The sequence below is a fragment of the Cetorhinus maximus genome, chromosome 1 (genome assembly GCF_964194155.1).
Source record: "Cetorhinus maximus chromosome 1, sCetMax3.hap1.1, whole genome shotgun sequence".
Taxonomy (NCBI): Eukaryota; Metazoa; Chordata; class Chondrichthyes; order Lamniformes; family Cetorhinidae; genus Cetorhinus; species Cetorhinus maximus.
The window spans coordinates 177398177-177423371 of NC_135879.1; the positions used below are offsets into that span (position 1 = coordinate 177398177).

The 25195-nt window shown below is 43.7% G+C and overlaps 1 protein-coding gene across 1 annotated transcript in view; it reads right to left on the reverse strand.

Moving 5' to 3' along the window:
- Positions 1 to 4189: 4189 nt before the first annotated feature.
- Positions 4190 to 25195, reverse strand: part of LOC144685528 (NAD(P) transhydrogenase, mitochondrial-like) — a 186289-nt gene continuing 165283 nt past the window's right edge. Inside the window, exon 23 of the mRNA XM_078550138.1 lies at positions 4190 to 5957. Coding sequence (XP_078406264.1) covers positions 5805 to 5957 — 153 coding nt within the window. The 3' untranslated portion in view covers positions 4190 to 5804. The remainder of the gene's footprint in view (positions 5958 to 25195) is intronic.

Below are 25195 nucleotides of genomic sequence, written 5' to 3' on the forward strand. Positions count from 1 at the left end.
AAAACAAAATCTGACACTGAACCATAAAACAATATTCGGGCAGAGGGGCAAAAAGCTTGCCAAAGAGATAAGTTTTAAGGAACGTCAAAAAGAAGGAAAGAGTGGTAGAGAGGTGGACAGGTTTAGAGGGGGAATTCGAGGGCTCAGGGCCTAGGCAACCAAAGGCACGGCAAGCAATATAGTGGAACAATTGAAATCAGAAAGAATCAAGAAACCAGAATTTGATAAGTCAGCATATCTCAAAGGGCTATTGAGCTGGAGAAGATTACAATGATCATGAAGTGAGACACCTATGGAGGGATTTGAAAAGAAGGATGAGAATTTTAAAAACATGTTGTTGCTTGACCCGGAAGTCAGCGAGGACAGAAGTGAATGGAACTTGGTGTAAGTTAGGACATGGTAGCAGAGTTTTGGATGACCTCAAGTTAATGAAGGGTAGAATTGGGAGGCAGGCCAGAAGTGTGTTACTCATTCTGCAATTGACTCCCCAAAGTTTGTCCACCATCAACAAGGCACAAGTCAGGAGTATGATGGAATACTCTCCACTTGCCTGGACGAGTGCAACTCCAACAACACTCGAGAAGCTTGATACCATCCAGTACATAGCAGCCTGCTTGATCAGCATCCCATTAACCAATTTAAACATTCACTCTCCCCATCACCGATGCACAGTGGCAGCAGTATGTACCACATACAAGATACACAGTAACATCACCAAAGCTCCTTCAACAGCATCTCCCAAACCCACAAATTTCTACCACCTAAAAAGATAAGGGCAGCAGACACATGGGAACACCACCACCTACAAGTTCCCCTCCAAGCCACTCACCATCCTGATTTGGAAATATATCACCGTTCCTTCATTGTCACTGGGCCACTCCCTCCCTAACAGCACTATGCATGTATCTACACCACATGAACTGCAGCAGTTCAAGAAGGCAGCTCACCACCACCTTCTCAAGAGCATTAGGGCTGGGCAATAAATGCTGGCCTAGCCAGTGATGCCCACATCCCATGAAATAAAATTTTTAAAAAGTATTCAAGTCTAAAGGTCACCACATTACAGGAAGGACATGATTGCTCTGAAGAGAGTGCAGAGGAGATTTACAAGGATGTTGCCAGGGCTTGAAAACTGCTTGAAGGGAGATTGGATAGGCAAGGGTTGTTTTCCTTAGAATTGAGGATCCTAAGGGGTGACCTAATTAAGATGTACAAAATTATGAGGGGCCTGGATAGGGTAGACAGGAAAGACTTGTTTCCCCTAGCTGAGGGGTCAATCATGAGGGGGCATAGATTTAAGGTGACTGATAGAAGGATTAAAGGGGACATGAGGAAAATAATTTTCACCCGGGGGTGGTGGGCATCTGGAATTCACTGCTTAACTTGGTGGTTGAGGCTGAAACGCTCAACTCATTTAAAAGGTACCTGGATGTGCATCTGAAGTGCTGTAACCTGCAAGGCTACAGACCAGGTGCTGGAAAGTGGGTTTACAATGAGTGGCTAGTTTCTTTATTCTCTTTTTGGCCAGCCCAGACACGATGGGTTGAATGGCTTCTTTCTGCACCGTAACTTTTCTATGGCTCTATGTTTCAAAGGCATTGATGAGGGTTTTGGCAGCAAATAAGCTGAAGCAGAGTTAGGCAATGTTACAGAGATGGCACAGAACTTTGTCAAGGCACAGAGAAGTGCTTGGAAGCTGATCTTGGGGTCAAATATGAGACTAAGGTAGTGAACATATGTTTTTTTTATTATTCATTCATGGGATGTGGGTGTCACTGGCTAAGCCAGCATTTACTGCCCATCCCTAATTGCCCTTGTTCTGAGGGCATTTAAGAGTAAACCACATTGCTCCGTATCTGGAGTCACATGTAGGCCAGACCAGGTAAGGACAGCAGATTTCCTTCCCTAAAGGACATTAGTGAACCAGGTGGGTTTTTACAACAATCAGCAGTTGCTAACAGGCCCAGCTCTAGGTAACTGAATGTACAGCAGAGGGATTGCAATAACATCTCAGTTGGCAGCCACAGTAAGACAAATATAAGGTTTAACTTTTTGCTCCCTATGTACACAAAATTAGCTAGTGTATTATGTAGTTAAAAATAGGTGCTAATGAGCGATTTCAAGGCAGGAATATAATTTTCGTATTTTAAGATATAACAAGGAGCATGCAAGTCAAATTCCTGTCATTCCATCAATTCCAGCTATTTGATTTATCTAAACCAATATTCAAAGGCTCCCCAATGGATCGGAGAGTTTGCATTGGATAACTGATTAGAAGGGTCCCAGGATTAATCACTAGTCTGAATTGCATTAGCTGAGACTAGCTGGGGCAGCAATAGTGGCACCATAATTCGCTCAGAGGTTTCGGAGGGGCAGGAGGCGGTTAGTGGGGTAATAAAACTTCCTAGTCATGATCATTATCCTAGTTGAGAAGTAGAAAAAAGGGGACAAAAACATGTAATATGACAAAAATCAGCTCAGTTGTGATGAAATGGTCTGCCAAGAGTCACTGCCAAGGCTGATCAGTGAATAACAGCTATGGGTGTGAGGTACCCATAGGTGCCTCGTGCTCATAGGAAAAAGTCACTGCCTCAAATTTAAAATAAAAATATGATTTATTTTTATGAAGCAGCTTCAAGTGTTAAGTATTCCAATCACTCTAGTAATAAAGTGTAAATTATGACTGTGTGTGCAGACTTGTGCTGTAAACTCCTGCACTTTTAATTTCACAGGGGACCCTCCACAGCCAAATACAAAGCCTTGAACCTACTTGTCTATATTGGACTGAAGCCCAGAGGCCAGTCTTCAAACCTTACGACACCAACCACTTTGAAATGCTAAGTTTAATCTTCCTTACAATGAAAATTCTTATTAAACAAATTACATTCATAAAGATCATTAATGGTGTTTTAACAGTTACTAATCAAAATACATAGGCTCATAGACGTTTACAGCACAGGAGGCCATTCAGTCCATCATGTCCACCCCAGTCAACAAATATCTGACTACACTAATCCCATTTTCCAGTGCTTGGCCCATAGTCTTGGAGGCTATGGAAACGCAACTGAATATCTAAATACTTCTTAACTGTTACAAGAGTTTCTGACTCAACCACCCTTTCAGGCAGTGAGTTCCAGACTCCCATCACCCTCTGGGTGAAAAAAAAAACTTCTCCTCAACTCCACCCTTAGCCTTCTACCACTTACCTTAAATCTATGCCCCCTGGCTATTGACCCCTCTACTAATGGGAAAAGTGCCTTCCTATCCACCATATCTATGTCCCTCAAAATCTTATACAACTCTATCAAGTCCCTTTTCAATCTTCACTGCTTCAAGGGAAACAGCCTCAGCCTATCCAATCTTTCCTCATAGCTCAGACCCTCCAGCTCAGACAGCATCCTGGTAAATCCCTTTTGCACCCTCTCCAGTGCAATCACATTCTTCCTATTATGTGGTGATCAGAACTGCACATAGTACTCCAGTTGTGGCCTAACCAGCGTTTTATACAGTTCCAGCATAACCTCCCTGCTCTTGTAGGGCTAATAAAGGCAAGTATCCCATATGCCTTCTTAACCACCTTATCTACCTGCCCTGCTACCTTCAGGAAATTGTGGATATGCACATCCATCAAGGTCCCTCTGATCTTCAGTACTTTCCAGGGTCCTACCATTAATAGTGTAATCCTTGCCTTGTTAGCCCTCCCCAAGTGCATTACCTGACACTTTTCCGGGTTGAATTCCATTTGCCACCGCTCTGCCCACCTGACCAGTCCACTGATATCCTCCTGCAGTTTATGGCTATCCTTCTCACTATTTACCACCCTACCAATTTTCGTGTCATCTGCAAACTTCTTGATCATACCTCCTACATTTAAGGCCAAATCATTTATGTACACCACAAACAGCAAGGACCCCAGCACCGAGCCCTGTGGAACCCCACTGGACACAGACTTCCAGTCACCATAACAACCCTCTACCATTATCCTCTGCTTCCTGCCTCTCAGCCAATTTTGGATCCAACGTGCCACTTGCCTTAGATCCCATGGGCTCCTACTTTCTTGGCCAGTCTGCCATGAGGGACCTTATCAAAAGTTTTGCTAAAGTCCATGTAGACCACATCAAATGCATTACCTTCATCAACACTCATTGCTTTAATAAAAACAAACACCAGTTAGACAGTTTGGTCAGGTTCTTTATTGAACTATTTTCTTTGATGAGCCCAATGTGAAGACTCCTGCTGGTTTCTTATTCAGGAACACGCTGACTTTAATCTGCAAAATAGCAAATTCAACTTCCTTTATTTATAAATGTAAGAATGAAGGTACATTATAGGCAACAGAAGTTGGAGTAACATGTAGCACCTTTACATCTTTAAGTAACCAAATACTTTACAGCCAAAGTGAGCTAAAGTTCTAAGCATTTAAACCATTACATAAATATTTGCGAATGTTACATTTTGTTAGATGGAATTTCCCCCCTTTTTGTTTATGGAATAGATTTGTTACACAATTCCCTGCACTGTAAACTATTCTGTGATCTGACCACAGAACAAACTGAACAACACAACACACTAATTAAAACTAGCTGCCAGTTTTACTGTTTGATGGACCTTACAACCCAAAATTAAAATTAAAAATATAACTTTAACGGAACTCATTGCAAGGACTAATAAGTCAAAATTCTTGTTGCTCTAATGTGGCAGAATGCAATTTAAATAGCATTCATAAAGAAAATACCATTGATACAGATCAGCACCAGTTGGGCAATGTGAATTGATCTAGCAAGAAACTTAAAAGGTAGCCATAAAAAATATTGAAATAGGTCTTTCAAAAAGATTTTAGAGGTGGTCCCAATATATAGATATTGGTTATGTAAACATATTGCTTCATTGTGATTTTACAAGTTCCTCAAAATATTTCATAAAATGACAAATACTGTAGATTCCATACTAATCTGACATAACTGCCATTTGTTGTCTCTCACTTTTGCACAATACACATAACATAGCCCATAGTTTTATAGCCCGTTGGCCGGTTTCCACTGCACCAATGACACATCCTCGATAAAATTTTAGGTCAGTAATCAACTGAAAATGAAAGTTCACTTTATCAGTATATATACGGTAGAATATCTGGCACAAAGTCTTTCAATGCAATATAAAAAGATGTTTCTATTATTTCGCTGGCTGACATTTCTATGAAAAGAAATGACTATTTTGAAGCATGTGGTTTGTTGAGCACATTTTGGCCTTCTGACAATATTTATTCAGTTGTGCATATTCCAAATGTTGCTATTGAATAATTGCTGGCCTAGGAATATTTAATATATTATAGAGTAGATCTCCTTTGGTGCCTTTGCAAAAGGGATTTTGTAACAAAGGACACATGTAGTCCACATCATATGGTTTCTCTGTTAAAGAAGCAACCAGAAACATGCTTGCTGTTTAGTAGAGCAGCGTAGTGCACAGAACTTCCAGATAAAAATTCACTTGCTCCATGCCTCATCACAAAGCTACTGAAAATACATTGTGAGCAACTATTCTCCTTGATATAAAATCAGAAAATTTAACTTCCAATGGTGACATTCCGTACCGTGTGCAAACAATTCCCACACTTCAGTATAAAAGGTTAACAAGTACTTGAAAAAACCAGGAAGCATTCAATCCAAGTACCTGTGTACACCACCTTTCCCTTTCAAAACCTATAGATCCACCAATTTATATGTTGTATTTAGTTACCTTGAGCGATTTGCTTCTGATTAACGCTGCTTACTTAAAAACCTTGGCTGTCAAATATTCTGTTGCATTTAGCTGGATTCAGCTGATTCTCTGATTTTTGCATGCAGGGCATCACAGATCTTCTTTGCATCACCCAACAACATGGCATTGTTGGGTTTGTAAAAGATTGGATTGTCAACAGCAGCATAGCCAACTCCCAGAGATCTCTTTATCACAACGACCTGGAAAAACATCAACATCAGTCATGAGCCAGTAACTGAGGCATCTGCCTGCAGCTCAGTGGATAAATAAATACATGTGGACTATCCCAGGTTTGATCGCTAGCCGCTGCTGAGTTATCTGATCTCAGCCGGGGCAATAATTGACCAGAATCACCATTGACCAGAAACTTAACCGGCACAGCCATATAAATACTGCGGCTACAAGGGGATGGGAATCCTGCAGCAACTGACTCACCTTCTGACTCCCCAAAGCCTGTCCACCATCTACAAGGTACAAGTCAGGAGTGTGATGGAATACTCTCCACTTGCCTGGATGAGTGCCGCTCTAACAGCACTCAAGCAGCTTAACACCATCCAGGACAAAGCAGCCTGTTTGACTGGCACCCCATCTACCACTTTAGACATTCTCTCCCTCCACCACTGACGCACAGTGGCAGCAGTGTATTCAATCTACATGGAGCACTGCAGCAACTTACCGAGACTCCTTCGACAGCACCATCTAAAGCCACGTCCTCTACCGCCTGGAAGGACAAGGGCAGTGGATGCATGGGAATACCACCACCTGCAATATCCCTCCAACCAAAAACCATTCTGAATTGAAAATAGATCGTCGTTCTTTCACCTTTGCAGGGTCAAAACCCTGGAACTATCTCCCTAAAGCACTATGAGTGTACCTACACCATATGGTCTGCAGAGGTTCAAGGAGGTGGCTCACCAGCAACTTCTCAAGGGCAATTAGCGATGGGCAATAAGTGCTTTCCTTGCCAGCAACACTCAAATCTCATGAACAAACATAAAAAATGATGTTACAAAACGCCAAGCCAAGATAAAAATTCCTCGCCTCGGACTATTATTCATTGAATACCACTGAAAGGGTATGCAGAAGCGTAGTGGTAGTAATGTCACTGGACTAGTAATCCAGAGGCTCAGGTTAATGCTCCGGGGACATGGGTTTAAATCCCACCACGGCAACTGATGTAATTTAAATTCAAATAATAAATCGGGAATTAAAAGCTAATCTCAGTAATGGTGACCATGAAACTATTGCCGATTGTGGTAAAAACCCTTCTAGTTCACTAATGTCCTTCAGGGAAGGAAATCTGCCATCCTTACTTGGTCTGGCCTATGTGTGACTCCAGATGGCACTGTTGGACCTGGTTCTATTGTATCATAAACTTTAGGTTGGTCATGGGAAAGGACAGAGAACAATCCAGAGCAGGGATAGTTAACTGGGGTAAAGCCAACTTCGAAGGGATGAGAATGTATCTGAGTCGAATGAGTTGGAATCAAATGTTGGCAGAAAAGACGGTTGCTGCTCAATGGGTCACTTTCAAAGTACAAGTATTGCAGGTGATGTCAAGGTATATTACCTTGAAGGGGAAAGGTAAGACAGGGTGCCCTGGATGACGAGAGAGATAAAGGTAAGGATGAAAAGGAAGAAGCGTGTGTGTACGACAGATGTCAGTAGAAAATATAATGGAGAATCAGGCTGAATATAGAAGGACCAGAGGAGAATGAAAAAACTAATAAGAAAAGCAAGGAGAGAGCATGAAAAGAGACTGGCAACTAACATAAAATGGAATCCTAAGGTCTTCTATAAAAGAAAGACTAAGGTCAATTAAGGACAAAAAATGGGACTTGTACGTTGAGGCAGCAAAATTATTAAATGAGTACTTTGCATCTGTCTTTACAAAGGAAGAAGATGCTACCCAGGCCGAGGTGAGAGAGAAGCTAACTGGCACAATCAGAGAATTTACAATTGGGAAGGAGGCGGTGTTAGAAAGGCTTTCTTTGCTTAAAATAGATAAGGACCAGATGAGATGCATCCAAGGATATTGAGAGAAGTGAGAGTGCAAATTGCAGAAGCATTCGTGATAATCTTGCTGTCTTCTTTAGACACAAGGGTGGTGCCAGAGGGCTGGAGAACTGCAAATGTTACACCCTTGTCCAAAAAGGGGTGCAAGGATAAAGCTGGCAATTACAGACCAGTCAGTTTGACTTCAGTGGTAGGGAAACTTCTGCAAACTATAGTTCAAGACTAAATCAATAATCACTTAGACTCTAAGTGCAAGATAATTAAGGGAAGCCAGCATGGATTCATTAAGGGAAAATCATGTTTAACTAACTTGCTGGAGGTTTTTGAAGAGGTAACAGAGAATGTTGATAAAGGAAACACTATTGATGTGGTGTATATAGATTTTCAAAAGAAACTTGATACAATGCCACACAACAGACTTTGGAGCAAAATTCTAGCTCATGGAATAAACGGGAAAGTAGGCACTTGGATAAGAAATTGGCTGAGTGATAGGAAACAGAGAGTAGTGATAAATGGTTGTTTTTCAGATTGGAGGAAGGTTTGTAGTGGAGTTCCTTAGGGGTCAGTGTTGGGACCCTTGCTCTTCCTAATATATATTAATGACCTAGACTGTGGTATGCAGGGCATGATTTCAAAATTTGCAGATGATACGAAGACTGGAAACGTTGTCAACTGCGATGAGGAAAGTCTTGAATTTCAAAATGACATAGACATGTTGGTGGATTGGGCAGGTAGTGGCAGATGAAGTTCTATATAAAGAAGTGTGAGGTGATTCATTTTGGCAGGAAGAATGTGGAGAGACAGGATGAAATAAAGGCAGAAACTCTAAAGGAGGCGCAGGAACCCAGGGACTCAGCGTATATTTACATAAGTCATTGAAGGTGGCAGGGCGTGTTGAGTGCAGTAAATAAAGCATAAAGTATTTAGGCTTTATTAATAACAGCATTGAGTACAAGAGTAAGGAGGTCATGTCGAACTTGTATAAGGCACTGGTTAGGCCTCGTCTGGAACATTGCATCCAGTTCTGGGTGCCATACTTGAGGAAGGATGTGAAGGCATTAGAGAGAGTACAGAGGAGATTCCCAAGAATGATTCCAGGGATAAAGAACTGTAGCTATGTGGATAGATTGGAGAGGTTGGAACTGTTTCCCTTGGAGAAAAGAAGACTGAGAGAAGACTTGATAGAGGTATTCAAGATCCTGAGGGATATGGTCAGAGTAAATAATAAGAAACTATTCCCACTGAAGAGAGCATCAAGAACTAGACAGCACAGATTCAAAATAATTGACAAAAGGAGTAAAAGTGATGTAAGGAAAACTTTTTTCACCCAGAGAGTTGGAGCCTGGAATGAACTTCCTGAGAGGGTGGTGGAGGCAGGTTCGATCAAGGTACTCAAAAGGGAATTGGATTGCTATCTGAAAAGAAAGAATTTGCTGGGTTACTGGGATAAGGCAGGGGAGTGGGACTAGGCAGAATCCTCTTTCAGAGAGCCAGTGCAGATTTGATGGGCTGAATTGCCTCCTTTTGCACCGTAAAGATTCTCTGCTTGACTCTTAATTGCCCTCTGAAATGACCTAGTAAACCACTCAGTTGTATCAAACCACTACGAAGTCTAAAAGGAATTAAACTGGACAGGCCATACGGCAACAACCTAAGCACTGTAAATGACAACAACACGCCCATCACTCTCAACCCTGCAAAGTTCTCCTAACATCTGGGGGATCTGTCCCACATGCTAGTCATGCAACAGCCTGATGTAGTCATACTCATGGAATCATACCTTACAGGCAATGTCCCAGACACCACTAACATCATCCCTGGGAATGTCCCGCACCACCAGCAGGACCGACCTACCAGAGATGGCAGCACTGTGGTATACAGTCGGGAAGGAGTTGCCCGGGGAGTCCTCAACATCAACTTCGGACTCCATGAAGTCTTATGGCATCAGGTCAAACATGGGCAAGGAAACCTCCTTCTGGTTACCACATACTGTCCCCCTCAGCTAATGAATCAGTGCTCCTCCATGTTGAACACCACTTGGAAGAAGCACTGAGGTTGGCAAGGGCACAGAATGTACTCTGGGTGGGGGACTTCAATGTTCATCACTAAGAGTGGCTCGGTAGCATCACTAACCAAGATGACTGAGTCCAAAAGGACATAGCTGCTAGACTGGTTCTGCAGCAGGTGGTGAGGGAAGCAACAAGAGAGAAAAACCTACATGAACTTGTCCTCACCGATTTTTGTATCATAAATGCTTCTGTCCATGACAGTAGTGGTAGGAGTGAGAACCGCACAATCCTTATGGGGACAAAGTCTCATCTTCAAATTGAGAATACCCTCCATCGTGTTCTGTGGCACTACCACCGAGCTATATGGGACAGATTTCGAACAGATCTAGCAACTCAAAACTGGGCATCCCTGAGGCACTGTGGGCCATCAACAGCCGAAGAATTGTACTCAACCACAATCTGTAACCTCATGGTCCAGCATATCCCCCACTCTACCCTTACCATCAAGCCGGGGGATCCAACCTGGTTCAATGAAGAGTGCAAGAGGGCAAGCCAGGGGCAGCACCATCCATACCTAAAATTGAGGTGTCAACCCGGTGAATCTACAACTGAGGACTACTTACATGTCAAACACCGGAAGCAGCATACGATAAACAGAATTAAGCAATCCCACAACTAACGGATCAGATCTAAGCCCTGCAGTCGAGCCACATCCAGTCATGAATGCTGGCGGACAATTAGATATCAAAGAGGAGGAGGAAGCTCCATAAATATCATTGTCATTGATGAAACAGCTGAAGATGGTTAGACCTAGGACACTACCCCGAGGAACTCCTGCAGTGATGGGGGAGCCGAGTACATCAGTGCATAAGACAAGGATGAAGCATTTGCAACCATCTTCAGCCAGATGTGCTGAGTGAATGATCCATCTCAACCTCCTACGGTCCCCAGTATAAGACCATAAGACATAGGAGCAGAAATTAGGCCATTCGGCCCATCGAGTCTGCTCCGCCATTCAATCATGGCTGATAAGTTTCTCAACCCCATTCTCCCGCCTTCTCCCCGTAACCTTTGATCCCCATACCAGTCAAGAACCTATCTATCTCGGTCTTAAATATACTCAATGACCTGGCCCCCACAGCGTTCTGTGGCAATGAATTCCATAGATTCACCACTCTCTTGCTAAAGAAGTTTCTCCTCATCTCTGTTCTAAAAGGTCTTCCCTTTACTCTAAGGCTGGGCCCTCGGGTCCTAGTCTCTCCTACTAATGGAAACATCTTCCAACGTCCACTTTATCCAGGCCTTTCAGTATTCTGTAAGTTTCAAGCAGATCCCCCCTCACCCTTCTAAACTCCTCGAGTATAGACCCAGAGTCCTCAAACGTTCCTCATATGTTAAGCCTTTCATTCCTGGGATCGTTCTCATCAACCTCGTCTGGACCCTCTCCGGGGCCAGCACATCCTTCCTGAGATACAGGGCCCAAAATTGCTCACAATATTCTAAATGTGGTCTGACCAGAGCCTTATAAAGCCTCAGCAGCACATCCCTGCTTTTATATTCTAGTCCTCTCGAAATAAATGCCAACATTGCATTTGCCTTCCTAACTACCAACTCAACTTGCAAGTTAACCTTAAGAGAATCCTGGACTAGGACTCCCAAGTCCCTTTGCAATCCAGATTTCTGAATTCTCTCCCCATTTAGAAAATAGTCTATGCCTCTATTCTTCCTACCAAAGTGCATGACCTCATACTTCCCCACGTTGTATTCCATCTGCCACTTCTTTGCCCATTCTCCTAACCTGTCCAAATCCTTCTGCAGCTTTCCCGCCTCCTCAATACTACCTGTCCCTCCACCTATCTTTGTATCATTTGCAAACTTAGCCAGGATGCCCTCAGTTCCTTCATCTAGATCATTAATGTATAAAGTGAAAAGTTGTGGTCCCAACACTGACCCCTGCGGAACTCCACTAGTCACCGGCCGCCATCCTGAGAAGGACCCCCTTATCCCCACTCTCTGCCTCCTGCCAGACAGCCAATCTTCTATCCATGCAAGCACCTTGCCTCTAACACCATGGGCCCTTATCTTACAGAGCAGCCTCCTGTGCGGCACCTTGTCAAAGGCCTTCTGGAAGTCCAAGTAGATAACATCCATTGGCTCTCCTTTGTCTAACCTACTCGTTACCTCCTCAAAGAATTCTAACAGATTTGTCAGGCATGACCTCCCCTAGATGAAACCATGCTGACTTTGCCCTATTTTACCATGCACTTCCAAGTATTCTGAAATCTCATCCTTAATAATGGACTCTAAAATCTTACCAACGACTGAGGTCAGGCTAATCGGCCTGTAATTTCCCGTCTTTTGCCTCACTCTTCTTAAACAGGGGGATTACATTAGCGATTTTCCAGTCCTCTGGACCCTCCCTGTCTCCAGTGATTCCTGAAAGATCACCACTAACGCCTCCACTATCTCTTCAGCTATCTCCTTCAGAACTCTGGGATGTAATCCATCTGGTCCAGGTGATTTATCCACCTTCAGACCTTTCAGTTTTCCTAGCACCTTCTCCTTGGTAATGGCTCACCTCAGCCCCCCAACTCTCTTGAACTTTGGGGATGTTACTCGTGTCTTCCACCGTGAAGACTGACGCAAAGTACCTATTCAGTTCCTCCGCCATTTCTTTGTTCCCCACTACTACTTCTCCAGCGTCATTTTCCAGCAGCCCAATGTCCACTTTTGCCTCTCTCTTACCCTTTATATATCTAAAAAAAACTCTTGCAATCTTCTTTTATATTACTGGCTAGTTTACCCTCATATTTAATCTTCTCTCTCCTTATTTCTTTTTTAGTTGTCCTCTGTTGGTCTTTGTAGGCTTCCCAATCTCCTGGTTTCCCACTGCTCTTCGCCGCATTGTATGCTTTCTCTTTAGCTTTTATGCTGTCCCTGACTTCCCTTGTCAGCCATGGTTGCCTCGTCCTCCCTTTAGTATTCTTCTTCTTCCTAGGGATGAATTTTTGCTGTGTCTCCCAAATTATTCCCAGAAACTCCTGCCATTGCTGTTCCACTGTCTTTCCTGCTAGGCTCATCTCCCAGTCAATTCTGGCCAGCTCTTCCCTCAGGCCTCTGTAGTTGCCTTTATTCAACTGTAATACCGTTACATCTGATTCCAGCTTTTTCCTCTCAAATTGCAGGGTAAATTCCATCATATTATGGTCACTTCCTCCTAAGGGTTCCTTCACCTTAAGCTCCCTTATCAAATCTGCCTCATTACACATCAGTAAATCTAGAATTGCCTGTTCCCTAGCGGGCTCCACCACAAGCTGCTCCAAAAAATCATCTCGTAGACATTCCACAAATTCCTTTTCTTGGGATCCACTACCAACCTGATTTTCCCAGTCTACCTGCATATTGAAATCCCCCATGATCACTGTAACCTTGCCTTTCTTACACGCCTTTTCTATCTCCTGGTGTATCTTGTGCCCCACATCCTGACTACTGTGTGGCCTGTACATAACTCCCAATATGGTTTTTTTACCTTTGCGGTTCCTCAACTCTACCCACACAGATTCTACATCCTCTTACCCTACGTCGTTTCTTGCTATCGATTTAATTTCATTTCTTACAAAAAAGCAACCCCACCCCCTCTGCCAACCTGCCTATCTTTTCGATAAGATGTATATCCTTGGATATTTAGCTCCCAGTCCTGATCCCCTTGCAGCCATGTCTCCATGTTGCCCACCACATCATACCTGCCAATTTCAATCTGCGCCACAAGCTCATTTCGTATACTGCGTGCATTCAGATACAACACCTTCAGTCCTGTATTTCCCGTCCCCTTTCTCATTGTCGTCCCTTTATCTGATTCCTAGCCCTTCCCAAACACTCTGTCCTATTTTGTGTTCTGGAGACTTTAATAGCCTCTCCTGGGCTCTCCTTTCTTTTCAGTTTTTTCATAATTTTCCATGAAGTTGAATCCACCACCCCACACGCTAACCTGCTGCTTTGTTTCCCATTAGTCATACTTCTTGGAGTTTTACCCTTCCCTTCCCCCCCACTTTCTAGTTTAAAGTCCTGTTGACCACCCTATTTACCCTTTTCACTAGAACATTTGTCCCAGATCGGTTCGGGTGGAGACGCCAGCCTATAGCCAACTAAATTCATTCCACATATCATCAAGAAATGGCTGAAGGCACTGGATACTGCAAAGGCTATGGATCCTAACAATATTCTGGCAATAGTACTGAAGTCTTGTGCTCTAGAACTAAGTGCACCCCTAGCCAAGCTGTTCCAGTACAGCTGCAACACTGGCATCTACCTGGCAAAGTGGAAAATTACCCAGATATGTCCTGTACACAAAAAGCAGGACAAATCCAACCTGACCAATTACCGCCCCATCAGTCTACTCTCGATCATCTGTAAAGTGATGGAAGCGATCATCCACAGTACAATCAAGTGGCACTTACTCAGCAGTAACCTGCTCATTGATGCTCAGTTTGTGCTCCGCAAGGGCCACTCAGCTCCTGACCTCATTACAGCCTTGGTCCAAACATGGGTCAGGATTTTACGGCCCCACCGCAGCATGTCTCCCCCTGGTGGATGCAGCGAACCAGTTAAACCACCATTCAGTTCGGTGGGACCATAATATCCTGCCGGGCAGGAAGGGTTGTAAAATCCTGGGCATGGACAAAAGAGCTGATTTCCAGAGGTGAGCTGAGTGACTGACCTTGACATCAAGGCAGCATTTGACTGAGTATGATGTCAAGGAGCCCAAGCAACATGGAGTCAATGGGAATCAGGGGGAAAACTCTGCACTGGTTGTAGTCCAAGCACAAAAAAAGATGGTTGTGGTTGTTGGGGGTCAATCACCTCAGTTCCAGGGCATCACTGCAGGAGTTCCTCATGGTAGTGTCCTAGGCCCAACCATCTAGAGGAGAGTGCAAGAGGAGGACTTTGGGACAGGCAGTCAGCAGCACCTAGAGGAGAGTGCGAGAGGAGGACTCTGGGACAGGCAGTCAGCAGCATCTAGAGGAGTCGGGAGTTGAAAAGGAGTGCGAGAGGAACCGTGAGTCGAAAAGGAGCACGAGAGGAGTCAGGAGATGAAGAGAAGCGCGAGAGGAGTCGGGAGTTGAAGAGGAGCACGAGAGGAGTCGGGAATTGAAAAGGAGTGGGACAGGAGCTGGGAGTTGAAGAAAAGCACGAGAGGAGTCGGGAGTTGAAGAAGAAGCTGGGACAGCAGGGGTGGCTGAGGGAGTTCGGTGAGGAAGGAGTGAGGTGATCCTTTGAGTAAGGTGAGTAGGGCCGGGTAAGCATTTACTACTTTTATTGCTTATAGTTTTTAAGGTCTTATTTTGTGGTTCATCGTTTGTAGGGGCTATATTCTGTAACAATGAGGAGCAAGGAAGAAGGGCCCAAGAGTAATTGATATTAAGTATCTTCCAAAAGGTTTAATTTAATTTTAAGGGGTAAGTCATGGCAGGAGAGCTCAAAGCCATGGTGTACTCCTCCTGCTCTATGTGGGAAGCTGGGCACATTTCCAGTGCCCAGGGCCAGCATGTGTTGGGGAAGTGTCTCCAGCTGCAGCTCTTGGAAGCCCCGGTTTTGGAGCTGGAGCGGTGGCTGGGGACACTGTGGAGCATCCGCGGAGTATGGTAGATAGCACATATAGAGATGTGGTCACACCACAGGCTAAGAGTCCACAGGCAGGAAGGGAATGAGTGACCACCAGGCAAAGCAAGAAGACTAGGCAGGCAGTGCAGGAATCTCCTGTGGTTATTCCCCTGCAAAACAGATATACCACTTTGGAAACTGTTGGGGGGAATGGCCTCTCAGGAGATAGCAGCAACAGCCAAATTCATTGCACCCCGGTTGGCTCTGCTGCACAGGGGAGGAGTAAAAAGTGTGGGAATGCAATAGTTATAGGGGATTCAATTGTAAGGGGAATAGATAGGCGTTTCTGTGGCCGAAAAGGAGACTCCAGGATGGTATGTTGCCTCCCTGGTGCTAGGGTCAAGGATGTCTCAGAGCGGCTAGAGGACATTCTGAAGGGGGAGGGTGAACAGCCAGTGGTCGTGGGACACATTGCTACAAAGGACATAGGTAAAAAAAGGGATGAGGTCCTAAAAGCAGAATATAGGGAGTTAGGAAGTAAGTTGAAAAGTAGGACCTCAACGGTAGTGATCTCAGGATTACTGCCAGTGTCACATGTTAGTCAGAGTAGGAATAGCAGGATATATTGGATGAATACGTGGCTGAAGGAATGGCGTGAGAGGGAGGGTTTCAGATTCCTGGTACAATGGGACCAGTTCTGGGGGAGGTGGGACCAGTACAAACTGGACGGGTTATACCTGGGCAGGACCGGGACTGATGTCTTCGGGGGAACATTTGCTAGAGTGGTTGGGGAGGGTTTAAACTAAAATGGCAGGGGGATGGGAACCTATGCAAGGAGTCAGAGGAAGGGGAATCAAAGACAAGAACAAAAGACAGAAAGCGGAATAAGAAAAGTGATAGTCAGAGAATTCAAGGGCAAGAATCAAACAGGGCCTCAGTGAAAAATAGTGGGAACGGGACATGTAATGTTAAAAAGACAAGCCTTAAGGCTTTGTGCCTGAACACGACGAGCATTCACAATAAAGTGGATGAATTAACCGCGCAAATAGATGTTAACAGGTGTTATAGTCGTGATTACAGAGACATGGCTTCAGGGTGACCAGGGATGGGAACTGAACATCCAGGGGTATTCAGTATTTAAGAAGGACAGATAAAAAGGAAAAGGCGGTGGAGTTGCATTTCTGGTTAAAGAGGAAATTAACGCAATAGTGAGGAAAGATATTAGCTCCGACGATGTGGAATCTGTATGGATAGAGCTCAGAAACACTAAGGGGCAAAAAACGTTAGTGGGGGTGGTATACAGACCCCCAAACTGTAGTGGTGATGTTGGGAATGGCATTAAACAGGAAGTTAGAGACGCATGTAATAAAGGAACATCTGTAATTATGGGTGACTTTAATATGCATATAGATTGGGCAAATCAAATTAGTAACAATACCGTAGAGGAGGAATTCCTGGAGTGTATACGGGATGTTTTTCTGGACCCATACATTGAGGAACCAACAAGAGAACAGGCCATCCTCGACTGGGTATTGTGTAATGAGAAAGGAATAATTGGCAATCTAGTTGTGCGAAGCCCCTTGGGGATGAGCGACCATAATATGATAGAATTCTTCATGAAGATGGAGAGTGACGTAGTTGATTCTGAGACTTGTGTCCTGAATCTTAATAAAGGAAACCACGATGGTATGAGGCGCAAGTTGGCTATGATGGTTTGGGAAACGTTATTTAAAGGGATGACGGTGGATAGGCAATGGCAAACATTTAAAGAGCGCATGGGTGAACTGCAACAATTGTTTATTCCTGTCTGGCGCAAAAGTAAAACAGGAAAGGTGGCCAAACTATGGCTTACAAGGGAAATTAGAGATAGTATTAGATGCAAGGAAGAGGCATAGAGATTGGCCAGAAAAAACAACAGACCTGAGGATTGGGAGCAGTTTAGAATTCAGCAAAGGAGGACCACGGGATTGATTAAGAAGGGGAAAATAGAGTACGACTAGGGAAAATGAGGAATTGAAGGAAATTAGTATTAGTAAGAAGGTTGTATGGGAGCAATTAATGGGACTGAAGGTTGATAAGTCCCCAGGAGCTGTTATTCTACATCCCAGAGTATTGAAAGACGTAGCTATGGAGATAGAGGATGCATTGGTGATCATCTTCCAAAATTCTATAGATTCTGGAATGGTTCCTGCAGATTGGAAGGTAGAAAATGTCACCCCACTATTTAAGAAAGGGGGGATAGAGAAAACAGGGCACTGCAGACCTGTTAGCCTTATATCAGTAGTAGGGAAAGCAATGTGATAAATGGACACTCGGATAATAATGATCTGATTCGACACAGTCAATATGGATTTATGAATGGGAAATCATGTTCGGAGTTGGAGTTTTTTGAGGATGTTACCAACAGAATTGGTAATGGGGAGTCAGTGGACAGAGTATACTTGGATTTTCAGAAGGCTTTTGATAAAGTTCTCCACAGGAGGTTGGTTATCAAAATCAAAGCAGATGGGATAGGAGGTAATATACTGGCATGGATTAAGGATTGGCTAACAGGCAGAAAACAGAGAGTAGGAATAAATGGGGTCAGTCTCACGTTGGCAGGCTGTGACTAGTGGGATGCTGCAAGGATCAGTACTCGGGCCCCAGCTGTTCACAATATATATCAATGATTTGGATGTGGGGACAAAGTGCATTATTTCCAAGTTCATGGAAGACACAAAGCTAGGTGGGAATGTGTGTTGTGAGGAAGATGCAAAGCCGCTTCAAGAGGATTTGAACAGACTTGGTGAGTAGGCAAGAACATGGCAGGTGGAATATAATGTGGAAAAATGTGAGGTTATCCACTTTGGTGGAAGGAACAGGTGTGCAAAGTATTTCTTAAATGGTAAGGGATTAGAAAGTGTAGATGTACAAAGGGACCAGGGTGTCCTAAAGCTAACATGCAGGTGCAGCAGGCAATTCGGAAGGCAAACGGAATGTTGGCCTTTATCACAAGAGGATTAGAGTACAGAAGTAGCAAAATCTTGCTTCAATTGTATAGAACATTGGTTAGACCACACCTGGAGTACTGTATGCAGTTTGGTCCCCCTACCTTAGGGAGGATATTATTGCCACAGAGGGAGTGCAACGAAGGTTCACCAGACTTGTTCCCGGGATGGCAAGACTGTCCTATGAAGAAAGATTGGGGAAACTAGGCCTGTATTCTCTAGAGTTTCGAAGAATGAGAAGTGATCTCACTGAAACTTACCAAATACTTCAAGGGAAAGACAGGGTAGATGCAGGTAAAATGTTTCCCCTGGTTGGTGAGTCTAGAACCAGGTGACACAATTTCAAAATAAGCAGGAAGCCACTTAGGACTGAGTTGAATCTTTGGAATTCTCTACCCCAGAGGGCTGTGGAAGCTCAGTCACTGAGTACATTTAAAGCAGAGATTGACAGATTTCTAAATACCAATGACATAAAGGGGTATGAAGATAATGTGGGAAAAAGGCATTGAGGTGGATGATCAGCCATGATCGTATTGAACGGTGGAGCAGGCTCAACGGCCTGAATGGCCTACTGCTCCCATGTTCCAACATTTTCAAGGTAAGTAATGTGCACTTGCTAATGTTAACCACATGCTTGGATCAAATAATTCTTAAAAACATTACATAATGGATCATTTGCCTGTCATTCTTTTTCAAAAAGGCACTGATATGGAGACAAAACTGCTCATTTCAGTTGTCCAAAATTCTACAAATGACCACAAAAATAAAGTTTTACAAAATATTGTGGCTACACTAATTTTGAGTAGTTTGTCTTCTAAACTCCATTTTCAGTTGTTCCAAGATTTTGTGGAAAGTGGGTGGTGGTCGATGATGTAACTAGAGCCTCATACCACAATGTGAGTTCACTCCCGGGGATAGTAACATTAATTGTTTTTTTTAAAATCGTCAGCCAAAAATCTGTCAAGTATTTTTAAAACACTTGTGTGCTTGATTTTCTATAGGATCAAATCTAATATTTGCACGTACACATCAGCCACACTTTTTTTGGGCTGGTGGGGATTAGATGAGAGAGGGGAGAGGGAAGTATGCAGTACAATTTTTCCCTTTAGAATACATCTGTATTCATACACATGTGTTGATAACACATTTCATTTGGACCACAGTAGGTGTGAAATAAATCAGGTCACTCATCAACTTTTATATGTAACTGCCACATTAAAATCCCTGGCCAACATTTCCACTCCCTTGTCGTGAAGTCTATTCCTCTCCCTGCTACATCACTTGAGCTGAATTACAAGCTCTGCAAGACTGTTCCATGTAAAGTTGAAATTTAAATCCCAATTTCTAGCCATTACCAGAACTGTATACTTCCACTGTTCGATGCCCTTGCCCATGTTTCACCCTCATTGTGACTGAAGCTCTTAGCTATGCATTTGTGACCTCTAAACCAGATTTCTCCAATTATCGAGTCATTGGTTGCCCAACCTACGCAAGCTCCAACATGTTCAAATTTTATTGCCTACGTGCTGTCCCTCACTTCTCTTGTTGTCAATCAGCGCTGGCTCCCAGTTCTCCAACAATGAAGACTTCCCACCTGTACAGCCATCACAGCATTCACCAGCACCCTCCACCTGTCCAGAGACACAGACCTCGGTGGCTCATATATCTAGTTTAGGCTTGGGTCATTCTCTGGTGGTCACCTCACAGACATGTGTCCAGAGCAGGCAGAAGCAGTGAAGGCCAAGGTCTCTGGCACCCGGAGGATGCTGGAGAAGAGGCCCCTTCTAATTCAGAATCAGATGACGAGCCTCTGGAAGTGGCCTGAGAAAAGATGCTGGAATATCAAAGAGATACACAGGAAGTTCAGTCAGAGCTGTCAGAGGCCCTCAACAGAGTAGTACAAGAGATGGGGGCGTCTGTCCACGTGCTCTCTGATGTCGTGGCTTTAGCATGTGAGAACATGAAAGTCACCATGGGGAGGATGGCAGATGCCATGGAGGTGCAGATCCAGCAGGTTCTGCCAGATTTGCACTTGGACCTGCATTCCATTGTTCTAGCCATGGGTCTTTTTCTGAAGTGGCTAGATGAGAGGCGGACTGGGCACCTCGACCTCCCTCCAGGAGATCAGGGAGGGAACCTTGGGCACCCAAAGGGAGGAGGAGTGTCATGTGGCCCCTCTGGGGGCATCCACCCAGGACATTCCAAGGATGTCCAGGCATTTCCAACCCCCTTTGCCTGTGACCCCATCAGCTCCAGCTACTCAGGCTGCGGAGGGTGCACCTGCCCTTGAGCAGGAGACCCAAAGGAGGCTGGGGCCCTCCAGAGGACGCCCGCCAAAGTCATCACAGGAAAGAGGACATAGTGGTTAGCAGACTGCCACTGCCTCTGCTGCGGATGTCAAGAACGCACCCAGGCGGAGTGGTTGAGTTAGAAAAATTAAGAAGATTTGAATGATCACTGGTGGCATGGGCGTACAATCATTGTATATAGTTTGGCACTAGTAAATGTATGTTAGCTTGCACTGATTGGAAGTCTCCTGAATTCATTCTTACGGCTAGTTGTTGTAATGGTCGTGTGCACTCCAGCCCGTCCAGGTGAAGGACATCCTGGGGGACCTGGTACGGCTCTTCCTCCCACTAATACATACCTGCGCATGGAGACATTGCTCTTTAACAATGGTGATGAGAGCCATATGCGAGAAACATTCCACTCACACTATTCCACTTGCTTCCACTGCCCTTGAGACTCTATAGAGCGACTTTTGCCTTGTAATAAAAAGACTAACCACATGAGCCCATGGCACTTCCCTGGGAGGATGGAGGTTTGCAGTCGTGAGTTGACTGTCATTCACCTGCATGACCCTTGTAGGCATCCACCTCCCTCCCTCAACTTCTTCCTTCGCTCTGAATGGAGCAGATGACAAATGGATCAGAGTAAACAGCAGCTCTACACATTGCGGGGATGTCATTGTAATGAGAACCCTCAGGGCCAGATCTGTTGTCATGCGGGCTTCACCAGAGAGTGTGGATTTCAAAAGCAAAAAGCTTTCATACAGTCTCCACATGATTATAATTTGGTAGTCCAATTGTTCTGACCTTCAGCTCCACCCACCTCAATGTTTTGGAGTTGGACATCAAGGGTGTTGCCTTGGTATTGAGCTGCCTGTGTCTCAGGATGGTGCATGTAATGTTTGACACTGTTTCCACCACCTTTTACCCTCCTCCGGTCACCCACCAACTTCCCCCCATCACCACTGACCACCCGCCTCAACCTAATGTGACCTTCACTCTCTCCTCAGTAACACTTGAACCTCCCCTCATCACCCTGGACCCTATAACCATTAACCTGGATATGCCTTCCCTCCCAGATGAGCTGACACCTGTCACCGTGCCCATGCCCACCCTGATCCTGCCTACTCCCCGTAATCCATGCCACGGTTCCTGTCTCCCTCAACGACCCTATGGATGAAAACTACATCTGCTGCACACAAACTCTGACCCTACCGCCCTTCGGCATCCCTCTTCCCCCTCTCACCAAGGCTCCTTCGACAGCATCTTCCAAATCCATGACCTCTACCACCTGAAGGATAAGGGTGGCAGACACATGGGAAGACCACCAGCTGCAAGTTCCCTTCCAAGGCACACACCATGCAGACTTGGAACTACATCGCCATTCCTAATATGTTAAATGTTAAATATATTGTTGGGTCAAAATCCTGGAACTCCCTCCCTAACAGCACTGTGGGTGTGCCTACACCATATGGCCTACAGCAGTTCAAGAAAGTGGCTCACCACCTCCTTCTCAAAGGCAATTAGGGGTGGGCAATAAATGCTGGACTAGCCAGTGACACCCACATCCCATGAAAGAATATTCAAAACAATGCAAGCTATTATTAGTGGTGGTTCCATGGTTACTGGCCACCCTCCATTATTCACATGGAAGGATCAACAATAAGTCAAGTGATGATTGCAGATAGCATTGCGGATAGGACGATGGTGAGAAGGTGAAGCCCAGGTCAATTCTTCCCTCTGTAATCTAGGGAACAGAGCCAATCTTGGTAACCCAGCACTGTCCCAGTTGAGATGACAAACTGTACGCCAAGCTTTACTCGATAGTTTGCTGAGCAATCAGGGAGCACCACCTCAACAACCTTGTGACTGAAACTACTGTAAAACTTTACTCTGGTTCAATCCCACCACAAAACATCACAAAGCACCATAACAATTCAGTGATTCTGTGAAAACCTTTCCCCTTCTACAATATATTGTGTTGAAATGAAATCCAAGAGCAACACATTCACATTGTCGCAACCAAAAACTTTGAAAAGATTAATATGTCAGAGTTGATACTTAACAAGACTACTGGCTGACAGAATTTAGGAATAAATTAGATCAAACATATCTGCCATTGACAAAACATTTGTTGAAATTTTCTTAAGGAGAGAGGAAGGGTAGCATTTTGCCTTAATTATCAAAGTAAAAGAAAAAAATTAAATTATTTCAGGTGTTTTAATCTGTTTGGTGTTATTATTATTACTTGATTAGTAACCATCTAATTAAGTAATAATGACAACACCAGACAGATTAAATTGTCTTGGACTGTTGAATGTAGGTCTATTTAGATTCAAAAAGCAATAGGTAAGGTGCCACACAAGAGATTATTACACAAAATTAACACTCATGGGATTGGAAGTAATATATTAACACAATTGGCTATTGGTTAATGAATGGACAAACAGAAAGTAGGAATAAGCTGGTCATTTTCGGGTTGGCAGGCTGTAACTAATAGGGTATCACAAGAATCAGTATTTGGCTTCAGCTATTTACAAAGCATATTAATCAGCAAATTTCGATACATTACAGTCGGTCCCTATATCTAAGCATATTAATGACTTAGATGTAGGGACCGACTGCAATGTATCGACGTTTGCTGATGATACAAAACTAGGTGGTAAAATAAGCTGTGAGGAGGATGCAAAGAGGATACAAAGGGATATGCACAGGCTAAGTGAGTGGGGAAGAATGTGGAAGATGGAAAGTAATGTAGGGTTTGTTAGGAAAAATAGAAAGGCAGAGTATATGTTAAATGATGAGAGACTGAGAAATGTGTGCATTTAGAGGGACTTGGATATCCTTGTACATGAATTACACAAAGTTAACATGCAGGTACAGCAATCAAGAAGGAAATCAAATGGTATGTTAGCTTAGATTAGAAAGGGATTGGAGTGTAAGAGTTAAGAAATCTTATTGTGATTGTATAGGGCCTTAGTGAGAACACACCTGAAGCACTGTGTGCAGTTTTGGTTGCCTTATCTAAGGAAAGGCATACTTGTCCTAGTGGGAGTGCAATGAAGGTTAACTAGGCTGATTCCTGGGATGAAGGCATTGTCCTATATGGATGGATTCAGTAGACCAGATTTATGTTCTCTGGAGTTTAGAAAAATGTGAGGCGATCTCATTGAAATATATAAACTTCTGAAGCGGCTTTTCAGAGTAGACACTGGGAGAATGTTTTCCCTGACTAGGGAGTTTAGAACTGGGGGTCATGATCTCAGAATAAGAGGTTGGCCTTTTAGTATTTAGCTGAGGAGAAATTTTGTCTCGCAAAGAGTTGTGCACCTTAAAATTCTCTATCCCAGAGAACTGTGGATGCTCAGTCGTTCAGTATATTCAAGTCAAAGATCAATAGATTTTTCAACCCTAAGCGAGTCAAGGAATATGGCGATAGTGTGGGAAGGTGGAGCTACGGTAAAAGATCAAAAGGTGTCGGAGCAGATTTAAAACCCAAAAGGCCTACCCCTGCTCCTATTTCTTATGTTCTTAATTTGAAGATGAGTCTGCAGGTCAGTCCCTTGTCCTCAGTTGTCTGGTAATATATATGCAAAGTTTACTATTTCTATTTTTCAATTTAATATAAGGTCTGGATAGAATCGGTCACTAGTAGGAAAGTAATTTTATTCTTTTTTATTCATTCATGGAAGGTGAATGCTATTAGCAAGGCCAGCAGTTTTTGTCCATCCCTGTTTTCCCTGAGAAAATGTTGAACTGCCTTCTTGAACCACAGCAATTCGAGTAGTATAGGTATGCCCAGTGTATTAGGGAGGGAGTTCCAGGATTTTAATCCAGCAACAATGTGTCTAGGTGGTGTTTGACTTGGAGGGTAACTTGTAGTTGGTGGTGGTGCAGCCTTTCTGCATTTAAACAATAAACGTCACACTTTTCCACATTATACTCCATCTGCCAATTTTTTGCCCAATCACTTAACCTATCTATGTCCCTTTGCAGACTCTTTGTACCCTCCTCACAACTTACTTTCCTACCTATATTTGTATCATCAGCATACTTGGTGTTATGGCCAATGCAGTTGGTAAAGCGGAGTTATTTAAGAGGGAAACTGTAATCAACTGTCACAACCTATAATGTTTGACTTGGAGGGTAACTTGTAGTTGGTGGTGGTGCAGCCTTTCTGCATTTAAACAATAAACGTCACACTTTTCCACATTATACTCCATCTGCCAATTTTTTGCCCAATCACTTAACCTATCTATGTCCCTTTGCAGACTCTTTGTACCCTCCTCACAACTTACTTTCCTACCTATATTTGTATCATCAGCATACTTGGTGTTATGGCCAATGCAGTTGGTAAAGCGGAGTTATTTAAGAGGGAAACTGTAATCAACTGTCACAACCTATAATTTTAAGTGTTATGTTTGAGATGCGACTCTAACTTCAGGAATCAGACCACCAGTTCTCGAGGTTTTACATTAACGTAAATGAAACATTTTATTAATTTACACAGGTTAAAATATATACACATGGCTACAAA